This window comes from Varroa jacobsoni, unplaced genomic scaffold (assembly GCF_002532875.2).
Source record: "Varroa jacobsoni isolate VJ856 unplaced genomic scaffold, vjacob_1.0 contig02555, whole genome shotgun sequence".
NCBI lineage: Eukaryota > Metazoa > Arthropoda > Arachnida > Mesostigmata > Varroidae > Varroa > Varroa jacobsoni.
In genome coordinates, this window is record NW_019214840.1 from 1 (window position 1) to 13,836 (window position 13,836).

Here is a 13,836-nt window from a genome sequence, read left to right on the forward strand (position 1 = left end):
ATTTAATAAAAATATACGTGGGATACAATACACCTTTTCATCTACTTTCCGAAGTTGTTCTTCCGCAAGCCGTACACTTATGTATGCTTGTAGAAGCCGAATGTGGTCTGCATCAGGATGAAAATACAAGTGCGTGTTGCAGACCAAAATTTCACGTTTGCTCTCCACATGGCGAAGCAATACACGCTGAAATGAACCGATTATGTTATAATGAAACACTCAGAACCAAAATATGATATGTGAATGTATTCGATTTTTTCTAGTATTAATTGCAGCTAGTGCGCAAATATAAATAGTAGATTGTGCACTCTATTAAGACCCATGATAAATTTAGGCAAGTCATATGTATTTTGAAGAATGAAGGCTTTATTATCAATCCGTGCGTAACTGCGTTGTCACAACTTAGTGTTGCGTTTGTCTTATTCAAACATTTGTTCCTAACTCGTCAAGGAGGTTTAAGAAGCGTTAGAAGACAATCCATTATTTTCTAAAACCATTTGCCATTGAAATATTTAATTTAGTAAAAATGCTGACTAACCCACCTATTCATGAAAATCAGTTGCATGTACTTAAAAGTGTACTTTAATGGGTGGAAAACTATGAGCCGTTTAATCCTAAAAATGGTTCATAATTCGCTTAAGGCGTCTTGACGAGCAGTCGTCATTAGGCGAGATACAAAACTATCCCTACTGATTTTATGTGGAACTCTTTAAAGGACTAGAATAGTTTACGTATATGTATAAAGAAAACATAGGTATAAAAAATCAATAACAATATGTGAATCCATGAGACGTAATCGCGCACAAGACGACGACTGTTCGATCAAAGCATGATCAAGCTGACGCGGTTTTAACTTGCGAAATTATCAATAAGGTTAATATTTGTGAGTCGGAAGTGAGGGTTAGACCTATAAGGAAAGTCTACCAACACTTTGAATGAACTCTATGTTTGTGGATGCCATAAAAAATCCTGAGTTTCATAAATACCCTAGCAATAACCGGGGTAAGGGGACAAGTGTCGCGAATGTGTGACAGGAAGATATCAATTTTTAAAGTTCTGTAGAACTTAGTGATTCTCGATGATTTTAAAGATGGTGAACTTTAAATGATTTAGTTTAAGAAAAAAAAGTATGTACCTTTATTGCTCACGACCCACTAGTATATAATTACGTATAGGTATCCTCTAAAAGAAAAAAACCGCTTCTAGTTTCATAGCATATATTATCGGCACTGTTACTTTGATTGTAACTATCTTACATAAACTTATTTTACTTAACAGTTATTTGTCAACTTATATTTTTTTTATATCAATATAACTTCAAACGGCGTGACGGAAATTTTCATTGTCATTACAGTTGTTACTAAAATCTCAGCGAAATATTAACTTTTACACAATATCAATTTTTGTGCCAATGTATCGCCTTTGCAAAACGAGAAATTTTACATTAAATATTTATGCATATATTGCACTACTTTAGATATTATCAAAAAGACAAGTTTTTGAAACAATCTGCACCGAACTCATGAATGTCTTACGAACTAAACATCTGTAAGAGAACCCAACGGCCCAAAGATGTCAACTATTCAAGATAACAATCATTCCTACTGCGGTAGACCTCTCTTTTAGTTGTTTGGGGGTGAAATACCTAAACATTGTGTGACAACAAATTGTATATAATCCCTAATCAGGTCAGGTTATGAAAGGGTAGACTCTTTTATGATAATAATAATAATAATAATAATAATAATAATAAAGTGCGATAATTTATTTAATAATAACACACAAGGGCTATTCACTAAAATGTAATAATATGGTAGAAATTTTGACTTTAAGTAATTCGTACCTGAAGGACCGTACTCCTGTTTCTTAAACGATCCTTGAGCTTTAGGTTCTTCTCAACTACGCAGCGTATATCAGCCAGACACTCTTTTTCTTCGATTTTTTCCGACAAAACGTCTCGGTTAGATTCTGTTAAGGAAAACTTGGATTTCCGATAGAAAACCGCACAACCTGGATAAAATATAAAAAAAAAGTAGAGCAAGAGAAAAATATTAGACTACGTTTACTTATGATTTGAGTTTTTAATTTCTAAGCTTCGAATAAAGTTTCGGATTTAACTGTATGAGGGAATTTTATTGTGTTAGTGCCAACTATTTAGTAAGGTCACCTCCTTCTTTTATTCTTGTGTACGACGGTTTCCATCATTCGACTGTGAGTTCGAAAAGCTAATAGAACCAGTGGTTATAAAAATAGTAAAGGCAGCGAATCTAACTTAATATCGTTCGAAGTCAAATTAAGTGTTTTCCGTCGAGAAATAAGAACAAATAGAAAATTATCTTTAATACCGTGTTAACTGCTTGCGCAACCTTACCTTCAGCGCCTTCAGCTCCTTTTTCGCAATAAATCCCGTCAAATCCCTGCAGACTAAGACAGGGCTGTAACTCGTGTTTGAACATGCCTCGATCCACCTCTTGTAAACACAACACATCCCCGTTGTACCCTGCAAATAACCAAAGTAAAGGCTTGTCTTATAAAAGGATTCGTTTATGTAATAATATTTTTCATTCTATGCTGCTGGCAGTACACAAAAACATAACAATATTTTTTTTAAATAAACGTTTTAGTTAAAATACTTTTCGTATCGATTAGAATCTTATCACGATGAATGTGTTCAGCTTTCAATGACCTTAGTTTGAGAGCGATTTAGGAAAACCTAGCATAAATTTTGCAAGTAGCTATACTTTTTAAGCAAGCATTCGCGCAGACAGTCTTTAAATTATTCCCGCTTTTAATTTCACTGATAATTCCATGTAGGTGTTAAAATATGATACCAAATGTACAGTTGTTAAATTATTCTAAAAAAAACTTCTATTGAAGCAGCAATGAATTTCGTTTTTCTTTTGTGCATTTTATGTGTTTTGCAAAAACCTTAGAGCCTTTGTCAATATTATACATATCACTACCTTTTCCAACTAAACTACGTAACACACGTTGTTTTTCTAGGGTCTCCATATTTACTGTATAGTGCAGTCGCATCCACCAATGCATAACCGTACTTCTGGAAGATGAAAATCAAAGAAATTTCAAGAAAATCGAGGGACTTGCAAAAGTAAAAATACGTGAAAATTTATACAAGGGATAAATTAGGTACGTTTATCATTAACATGCAAGTAAAGCTTGCTGTTACTTTGAAGCGCCTGATGACAGTCTTTAGACTTCCTTTAAGACTTAACGCAACCCACGGTCATCATAAGTATCTAAATACTAATGTGGAAATGTGTTTTTCGGTTAATTATAACTATTTAACCACTTACCAAGTATTTCTTTTATGAGAAGGTGTTTACGAAATTCGAAATCTAATGCATCTCTCGGACAATAATTGAATAGGACAGTCTTGGAAAACTCTGTGCGCGCGTAAACGTCAGCCAGCAAGTTGTACGAAACAACTCTGAACCTGCATATGAAGTATAATTTTAGTTATAAAATAGCTACTGAATAAGTACTGATTCAGGCGGGTACGCAGAAAGAGAAGGGGTCCACACAAAAGGAAATTTTGATAATAGAATTTTAGGCGGAATTTTTAGACTCTACAAGATATTTTATAGGTGATATTTTTTAGGTTAATACAGCTCTAGCTATACTGCATTTTAGAAAGACCTTGCACGAAAAAGCTTGCGTTAACAAGCACTTTTCCTGCTTTTCTTTTTGCCTCAGAGTAATTATATTTTGATATTCAGATATTATTTTTGTCTTTATACTAAGAAAATAAATGAAAAAGTATGCAGTTTTACTATAATCTCATAGTAGAAAAGAAAACCTGGCAACACAAATGCAAGAATACAGTAGGTAGATCCGCCTCATATTATAACCATTCTGTAATATCCAGCCGCTCTTAACGACAATGGCAGCAAGAACAACAACAAAGTTTAATATAGCTGCCCATTTTATGGTCCTATACTCAAAACATTACCTCCAAAACTTAGTGCATGGCAAAATATTCATAAAATTGACTCTTACATATTGTCCGGTAAGATATCTGGGGTAAGTTGATGTCGGTCCTCAAAAGCGCACCTCTCGGGTGGGGTATTAACGACTGAAGAAGAGACTGCACTAACTTCAACGCCGACAACCGGTCCACATCGGGGTTCACAATAGACCTTTGTGAAACGACGATAGCATTTCACATATGTGTGTAGAATAACTTAAAGAATATTCGCTCATCTCACAGTAAATTGATTTCTTATACTTTCTATCGGCTCTTGTTATCACTACTATCTACTCAGTTATGGGTTTACAGAGAGCGTGCACCGTCACTTAATCCGAGCACGTTCAGCTTTTTTTCGTTTCATAGGCCAACGAGGAAAGCTTCGTTTAGGCCGTCTGCAAAACTATACCTCAGAAGCTTCATAACTGCTCAGTTGTCAAATGTACTGGGAGCATAAACTACGAATTGGAACATCGTAAACCTGATTACATAATGACAATTGACTGAATTGATAAATTTTGTCTTCTAAATGTTTATGTTTTAGAAATATAAGAGCGATTAGGAGCCAAACTTGAACGTTTTAACTTATCTCAATCAACTAACACAGTTAAAACTATCAATAAAACGCATAACGGCTCTGGATAAATCCTCCCAACAGGTATTTTCTTAATGCGAACTTAAAGTTGAAAATACCTGTATTTAGGTTGCAAGATTACTTTACAGAATAGCACCATACAAGACAAATACGGCCAATATTCTTATGAGAAAGAACCAACTACAAGAGGTAAAAACAACGACTGCGAGTATAATTCAAAGATTTTATGATATCGACAAGAGTAAAAAGATATGTTTGAAAGATTAAACAAGCAAGAATACAAGCCCTGTGTTTGGTGAATAGAAGGAATAGAAGATTAAGGCTACTACACGGGAGGATAGGTAAAGGAAATAAATTGGAAACTCTTTGAATTTTAGAATTATCAGAATTTAAATCAAAGTACTCCAAACCATAACAGATATTAATGTTAAAATAAAATAAGTTATAGAGAAGTAGATAAGATTTCTGGTTTAAAGCCTCCTCCCATAATAGCTACAGTCACTTTAATCCTTAATTGTAGTAATTTCATCATTGCTATGCTACTTATAACAAACCCCTAATCGTATTTATAGGTTCATTGTAAATGCAAGCCACATTACCTGAAACATAGTGGAATTAATACAAATTGAATTAGTGGTCATTAAACATATTGGCTAGGTCACAAAAATCTAATCATCCTGTGAAAATTAACATAAATAAGCATCAAAGTATTACCGCGTACAAAAAATATAACTTGAATAACATGAAAGAAGTTAGACCAGTCGGTGGATATTCTAAACTTAACTGAGACGGAAAGAGGGCCGCTACTCAACTATCGATCTCAGCTGATTAATAGACGAGTGGATAAAGTTGCATGCGTTGTCAGGAAAAATCTATGCTTAAAATTTTCTTGCCGTAGTATGGTAGGAACTATAGAATAAAAGGCTTTCCGAGGGTTAAGTAAACGATGAGTAAATGGTGGTTTACATCTACTCTGAATCTAAATAAAGAAGATCTACTAAACTCAGAATATTTTTTTTAATAATCGTACCGAAAGCAGATGAGATAGCAATAGATCCCTAATGTTCACATGCTCACCCTTGTTTTTCCACTTCATTTATATACAGAGTTGCATCTTTAGGTCGATGGATACATCTCTGTACTTCATTAATATGTTCAGTAATCAACTTCCATTGGTAGATGTTATTAGACGTTGCTGCTGAGATCGATCGACAACAGTTTCGTTGGCCAATAGTAGGTGCAGAACTATTTATTAAAATTTTGAGATAAGGCCATCGGTCTTCTGTATCCTTCCAACTAGAACATTTCGCACGGTACTTTTGTAACGCTTATTGTACTGTTAGCCATTATCTACCAATTCCTGAAACACTTACTTTACGTTCACAAAGCTTTCTATTTACCTCTTCAAAGCACAAAATTTTGCAGTACCTATATATTAACAATTTTGTTTATTTTAGAAACGTTTACTAAATTTCTTAGGCGAAAAGGAACACCTTTTCAATTCTTGTCAGTGCTCCGTTAACTAATTGAGTTTATTAAATCAGCATACATTACAGGCACAAAGAACCATATTTTAAGTATCTCGGGTCATATGCAAGCCCAAAATAATAATCGTTAGCCTTTTTGACTTTTTCCGCTTTTTTGTGTTTTTCTGTATTTCTTAATTTTATTGCTTTTTTCATCTTTGCATTTTTGATACTTTTGGCACGAGTTCAGAGATTTCATTTAGAACCAAAATATTTAGAAGTACTTCAGTTTTCGATTAAAAAAAGAAGAGAAAATGAAGGTAATTTTTCTATGATGAAGCCATGGAGGCCGATACTTCTAGTGGATACTAGAACCTATCACAATGCTTATAAATATATTAAATTCAGTTGACTCAAGCAAACGTTATAGAGTTATAATAATTACGAACATATAATACAAAAACTAGGTTCAAATATAATTGATTTTTGAATGTACCATAATCTTGTGTCCGACGTCCTCAGGTCGAGCATTGTATGTTCTTGAAGATTCCCCACGAATCCTAAGCCATGTCTGCGATTTGTCTTTGACAATGTCATCCTTTGCGTAGTCTGCGAATGTCTCGCCTTTTACTGAATTACGCCACCATGAGAAAACGCAGTCGGGAAGGTTTGCGTGTTCTAAGGTTACATAGGCCTGAATCGGAAATCCTGCCATCGTATGCCGGTGTTAGCATGCAAAGAAAAAGCAACTTCGGCTGAAGTTAATTTCCATTTATCCTATACGAATAGTTAGTTTCATTTATACGAATAATTCACGCATGAAAATGGATAGTGCCTAGTTTATTTTTTCTTAATTCAGGCATTATTGCACGATGAGATAATTGCACTAATCCGCTCTAACTAATGTGCTGATACAATATAGCTTGAACACACGTTATTGTTTTTCTACTCTCCTTTATTTGTAATCACAGTGTTCTAGACCCAAATCTTGTCTACAGTTGTGGTCAGTAGATTTTAAAGATATCGAGTCTCTAATCTAAAGGAGATAAGGCGCTTGTTAAAGGATCACTATTGTTACTAAAACTGCTGTTATGTTATTATTATCATCAAAATATATTATTATATGTATTGCCGCTCGCCGTTATTTCTATGTTAAAGACTTTTACATTTAGAACTCCCGCGCGAAAAAAAGATACCCGCCTTTCGTTAAACAGTAATACTAAGAATGAGTCATGTATGTACAGTTAATCTAACAAGTTATTGCTCAATTATCAAAAGTAAGATCTAACATCTTTAGATCATGATCTTTAAATCTATGTACATTAAAGACGCGTATTATGGACTTCATAATAGCAGACGAGTGAACATTTCTATACAGCAAAACTCGAGAAAGAAAAAGATGTTGTAGTATGGTGTTTTCCTTGTTTGTTGTGACCCATGAAGCGTCTTTAACTCTAGGTTTCCTCTTAAAAAAAATATTTTACTATATTTTATTAGGTTATTAAATATGAGATTAATATTCTTTTACTCAGGAATTACCTACATATACAAACATTATTGATTCAGGATTCATTCGAGGCATTTCTGGTATCTCGAAATGCATTTTCGAAATGGACTTAATAGTAATGTGTTTTACAAACCTGTCATCATAATTTTTGGCAGACTTATGCGTACCACAGTAGGGGCATCAACGACAATCGGAAACCTTTTACCATCGATGTTGAGAACGTGTCCGGTACGGAATGCTTCCCGATTGTTAATAAACGGTTCTATAATCTAGTACCAATCACAAGATAGGACAAACAAAAGCTCTACATTCAGTAAGATAACCAAACTTTGTTCTTTGTTGAACTTGGTTTACGGGCAACGATAGTTAGTTTGTTCTTTTTTAAGCTTCTTTCACGTCCAAGATTAAAATCGTTAGGCATTGCTTAAGAATTGATTAGCCGTCACTTTCAATATGACGAGTGTATATGCCCGGTTTCAAACCTAGACCACTACGTGTATTTAACTTTAGAGAAGAAACACATCTCCATTACACTGTCACGGAAGCATTCGTATTACGTTATTCCAACAGGATTTCAATAAATATAATACAGCGCTTTGGTTTTATCTACATTTAAACTGTTCAAAGTTTTACGTCTGGTGTTGTCGATATCTACCACTTTAGATGACTGACTTCAGTACAAAATGATGTATGTCTGGTACCGGTTCGCATACTTTGGTTTACACGCAAACATATCACTGTTATATGGTAAGCTATATTAAAGTTAAAGGGAACTAATATGTAGAAAATTAAGGTTCCGGGCACCACTAAGTAATCACAGCGCCTCCGTCAAGTCTTTTGCGGTCACTTACGGGTTAATGCCTTAAAGGCACGAGCAGATTACTGCCATCGTCTGCTCCACACCCAATGTATGCTTTATTATAAAAAAAAAAATAAAATATAAAGTGTTCCCCCGATGCAGGCTGTGATCACAGGTGGTATATCTAATAGATATGACACGGACCAATATGGGTTCTACAATTTTCTCTGTCATAAATCTCTCAAAGGTCCAGTGAAATTGCACAAAATTAGCATGTGCTGTTTCATAACTAAGAGAGTAAAACAAGGTTATCACTTTCATTTAACACATTTAATTTTAGAAAATTCACAGTGATTAATGTGGTTGATAAGAAATAAAGAATACTATTACCGTTCCATTGAGATCTTCGATAGTGATCGAAGGCTTTAATTTATCTTCCCCATTATTTGTGTTCTCGTTAGATGAACAACCCTTATTAGCGTCATTACTGTTTGATATATTTTCCTGTGCACGTGGTTTCTGTTTCTGCTTGCGAAATTTCTTCATAGCGATGCCTGTGATATTCATTTGCAACCTGCAATCAAATAGGTTTAAGCAAATTATTTCGCCAACATCTCCAGAAATTAGTGTGAGTCATCGAATCATTATGTTTTATTACCAACAAGTAGAATTTTGGTAAGCTTAGAAAGTAATAGATGTTGAATTCTTGTGGGTTCTTTACTGTACTCATTGTTTTAAACGTCGCGTACTGCAATAAACAAATTATTTGTAGCTCTTCTTACTGCTTTTAACACACGAATGTGCTGAACAATTAAAAAATTAAAAAAATGTTACCTGACCGTTGGTCAAACGGTCCTACCTGGTTAAAGACGTTTCTATCGGCTCTTCCTGTCCACGGTTTATAGTAAACAAACGATCTGCCACGAAATCACTTTCGTACTTAAACGAAAGAGAAAGCCGATTTTTTTCGTTGTCCAACTTCACAAACGCCATCCGCGCTTGTCGCTTAGCGCACATCATGATAGTACGATGTTTATTCCAGGTCGTAAAACGTTGAACACTAAGGGAGCAGAAAACTAATAACAATTAATTATTTATTTGTTCCATTAAGAAAACAGCTGAGGTTTCTTACAGTAGAAGTTTGTTAAAGTTATATATAGAAAAATTGCACTATTGAACTAACGTAGGAAATTTGGCAATCGTTACAAGAATACATAGAGATAAATTATACCAGTCCTTATGTTCAGGAGAACAAAAGCTACACATATCTAAAAAGGAGTCCTAGAACTAGAAAAGTGCGAACCTAAACCCACATTTCTTTACACAACTGCAATCGATTCTACTAAGTTGCTTTACGTTATATCACCTACTTTAAAATGTTTCGATTGTAACGCTAAGCAAACAAATGCTACGAACAGAAAAAAAAATTTCAAAAACTGAACATTATGAAACATGGCATTAATTCAGGGTCTAATTATCTCAAAATGACCAGAAAATAGGAAATAAGCATCCTATAATGTTTCAGAAATGTTCACGAAATCACACGAAATGCATTGTTTTATCTCACGCTATTTACGCACAAAGAGAATCAGATATGAACTTTCACGTTTTTAAAGGCGACTATAACTAAAGATTCTAGTTACTTTGAAGAAATGTATTTTCTTTGTTTAGCTAATTTCTTAATAATGGTAGATTAAGAGAATTATGAGTGGTCTGTTCCCCTTGGGAAGGCAATTGTTAGCTTGAAGCCTGTCACATCTTTTTGTATATATATATTATCTCGTATATATTAAAATCGTACATGTAATCTAACAAACATGGCTATGCCCGCCACATATTCTCCAAGACAAGAATCTACAATATCTGGAGTATTGCAGCTTAAATAACTAAGTTATACGCTTATTTTTCATAATAAAGGTTCTACGCAAGTTAGCTACTAACGAGATAAGTGGGCATATTTTTCGAACTGCATGCGTTTTACGGAAAACCTTTAGCCTGCTGCAATTTCCACAAGAACAGAATAAACAGCAACACAACTTTGCCTGTAGGGTAGAACTTTTAAAATGACTCGACTTAAGCACTATGCGAATATTGCTGTAGACGCTAGTGGGGTAATACCTTTTTTGGTGGTATATTTTTACGTGTTTGGTATTTGAGCCGTTAAGCATTACTTAATATCGTTGGATAATGGAGGTAATAAATAAAAAAAAAAGTCTTAATTGAATCTAAAATGCGTAAGTCATTATTTCAGTATCATCATGAAGATGTTATCCATCGTGCACTGTTAATTTTGTTATCAATATTATTGTCGAAATCTGAAGTGTTGGCAGATCAATTTTGCAATAATAATATGATCTTCTATTTTAAATCTGAGACAAACGTCTGCCACGGTATGTTAGATATCACTCTACTAAGATAATGAAAACTTACAATTATTATATCTAATACTAGCATTTCAAAAAGCTGTAAAAATTGCATGCGTACAAAGGGAATGGAAATAAATTCCAAAAACTTAACATCAGTTTACATATCAATAGAGCACTCTACTTTGTAACCATTATGATACATTATGAAACAGAAATAATTTTAAAAAGTGGCGACATACAATATGGCAGTGTAATATATCACGCACTGGCACACAGTTGTGTTACACGAAAGCGCCTAGACATTTGAACTTGGCATTTTTATAATTTGATTATAAAGATTGAATTGAATATTTGAGCAGTGGCTTTGCAGTACAAACACGGTACTCAACTGAATATACTTAAAACCTGAATGTTTCTTTCTATCTACCAATATACGAGTACGACATATTTTAGCCTTACAAACGGGCAGTAATTCCCAAATGTTCTCATGGTATAAGAATATTTTTATTTGGATCGCAAAATTATCTTTTTAAGAGCAAATGTTACAAAATCATTATTTGCATGCAGAACTCTATATATGAATCAGCACCATACGTCACTTGGTTTAATGTTGGGAATTTACATGGTCCGGATTAGGCCTGGATGCGCGCTGCAAAGAACGCTTTCCTCGAGTATATTGCCGATGTGGCTGAAATAGCTACGCACGCTGTCCTAAGTACATGGTGCATAACATATTATCTCTTCAGAGCTGAGCCCTATATATGTTTTCGCTCATATTCGAGTAATTTTGTCACTCAACAACTGTGTAACGATCAGTTCAAAAGGTGCGTTGTCGCGTCTCAATGGCCATGACAAAACATTGTTTTAATCCTTATGGCAATAATGATTGCTTAAAGCAGTTCTCGAGAGCAACATTCGCTATTACTGGTCACAAGTAAAAATAGTGGCTCACGCTCTTGGCATTACCGATAAGTACTGGAATAGTTTTAAACCTGATTTGTGCAGCTAATAAGTGAAACAAACGTTTTTTCTTCAATTGGTTTCAACTGCTAGAGATGTTAGCCCCCACACTGAAGTCCGATGTGCGTTAAGTAAAAAATATAGGTCAACCAGACCATCAAAACAAATTTGCCACTTGTCTGAAAAACCTTAGGGCGAAACTTCTTCGACCAACGATTCGTGTTCGTCATGTAAAAGGTCAGTCATGTAAACAATAAAACATAGCATAGATTTATCTGTCGTAAGATTTAAAGCAGCTGCCGGACAAGGGTCAATCTCCGATCAGCAAACGAATTCGTCCGAAATTCAAGCAGGGGGCGCGTTGCATGGCCATGTTGGTTTCAATAGTGCGAGAACGAACGTGGAAGTAATTAGAAAGCTGTTTCGATAGTTTCTGACTGTACACCTGCGTAATACTAAACGGCAATTGCACGGATAATTTACGCACATAACGCGCACAACTGCATCATATCACTAGCAATGAACTACTATTAACCCCCGCGGAACGTAACCAGCATTTCGTGAGACTCGCTTCTTTCGTCCTCCTTTTTCAATCTCTATCAATAAAAAATATCCCCAATAGCTGAAAAGTTTACTCACAACGGCGACGGCACCCCTTCCTGTTTTTGGAAATTTTTAAAAAATTGGAACAAATTGGAGTAGTAATATAGCATGACTCGGCTCAGTCTCAGCGGAAGTATAACAAAAAGCGTGCTCATGGGACAATTACTCCTAGCTATTTATGATAGCAGCTGAGCACCAGGTCGGTGGTCGTACTTTTTATGGTCGTACGAAATTCAAGGGTATGATGGAAAGCGGTGATTTTGATCCTCAGTTAAGAGATACGCATAAAGAAATTTCACTTGTAAACATCACTTTGCGTAAGCTAACCCACGCTATAGGACGCTATGGGACCATCAATCACAGTCAAGCCCAGTGAAATCTTCAACGAATCGTCGTAGTCTCAGATAATGCAATATGCTGAATTTGGCAAATACACACTTTAAGCAGCGTTTCCACAATCTGTCAATCCCACTTTCACAAAATACGGTTTTATTGCACACTCCTTCACCTGTATACAACTGTTAGGGATGTGTCAAGACTGAAAACGTATATAAGTGCACGTGCACTTTTCTACTATATATATATTGTTTATGAATGCGTTTTGTATAGAGTAGCTCATAATCTGTTGCTAGAAATTATGAAATATCTGAATACTCATGACAGTACCCTAAACTTGTATTGTTCTTATCTAGCGAACCGCTCTTACCGGATTATAATCAGCTATGATATAAGCAATCTGCCTGACGTTCTTCAAAAGGTCCGCGTTTCTCTGTTGTAATGCGCTTTATAATTTCAGAATCGCTACCCTCCACAAAATGTAAAACACTTCAAATACATGAATCATTTTAGAATGTAGTGCAACTGTGAACCATCGTTCTTATGAAATGCTATAAGGCTCTGTCGACGGTACCGTTTATTGGCATCATAAAAAGAGCACGTACATTCTCAAGTCAAAAGTGCACAGATTAAAAAAACATAGCTCCCGCTTATAACTATATAACTGATGCGGTTACTTGTCCTTCCATTATTCTCAGAACACATTGAAATGTACAACAGGGCACTCTACTTGATTTTAGCTAACGCCTAATCTAAGAAGTAATCAAATCTATAAGGGTTTTAGTAAACGATATAGTTTTATATATTCTATCATAAGAAACAAATCAGTTGCCTTATAAAAATGATTTTGTTGTTCTCCAGTCTGGGGCTCCTAGTTAACGAATTACTTGAACTTTTCTGAAGGTGTCCCGACACTTTTTTTTTTAAAAAACTCGAAGGCCATGGAGAAGCGCAATGCGTTTGCCTTCTGTTGCTTCACTCTTGTAGTAGCAGTTTGCGCGTACATGAACAAATTCTAAAAGCAAAACTCAAAAACCTTTTTTTTTAAATACTAGACTAAATGAATTGCGAAGCCGGAATTTTTTCGGTCCGGACCAATGGCTCGAACGGAGCTTATATATCATATGTATATATCGAAAATTTGAACACACTAAAACGGTGCTTCTCTTGGTTTCATATACAGTGTTTTATGCCCTAAGATGAATTGCTTCTTGCCTTA

General features: G+C 35.0%; 1 protein-coding gene across 1 annotated transcript in view; it reads right to left on the bottom strand.

Annotated features, from left to right (window-relative positions):
• Positions 1–33: 33 nt before the first annotated feature.
• LOC111272546 (2',5'-phosphodiesterase 12) overlaps positions 34–13,836 on the bottom strand; it is a gene marked incomplete at both ends in the record, with an annotated part of 50,319 nt that continues 36,516 nt past the window's right edge. Inside the window, 9 exon segments of the mRNA XM_022854060.1 lie at positions 34–186; positions 1,844–2,010; positions 2,372–2,500; positions 3,315–3,454; positions 4,018–4,157; positions 6,543–6,754; positions 7,687–7,822; positions 8,743–8,926; positions 9,212–9,412. Of these exon segments, the coding sequence (XP_022709795.1) occupies positions 34–186; positions 1,844–2,010; positions 2,372–2,500; positions 3,315–3,454; positions 4,018–4,157; positions 6,543–6,754; positions 7,687–7,822; positions 8,743–8,926; positions 9,212–9,412 (1,462 nt within the window).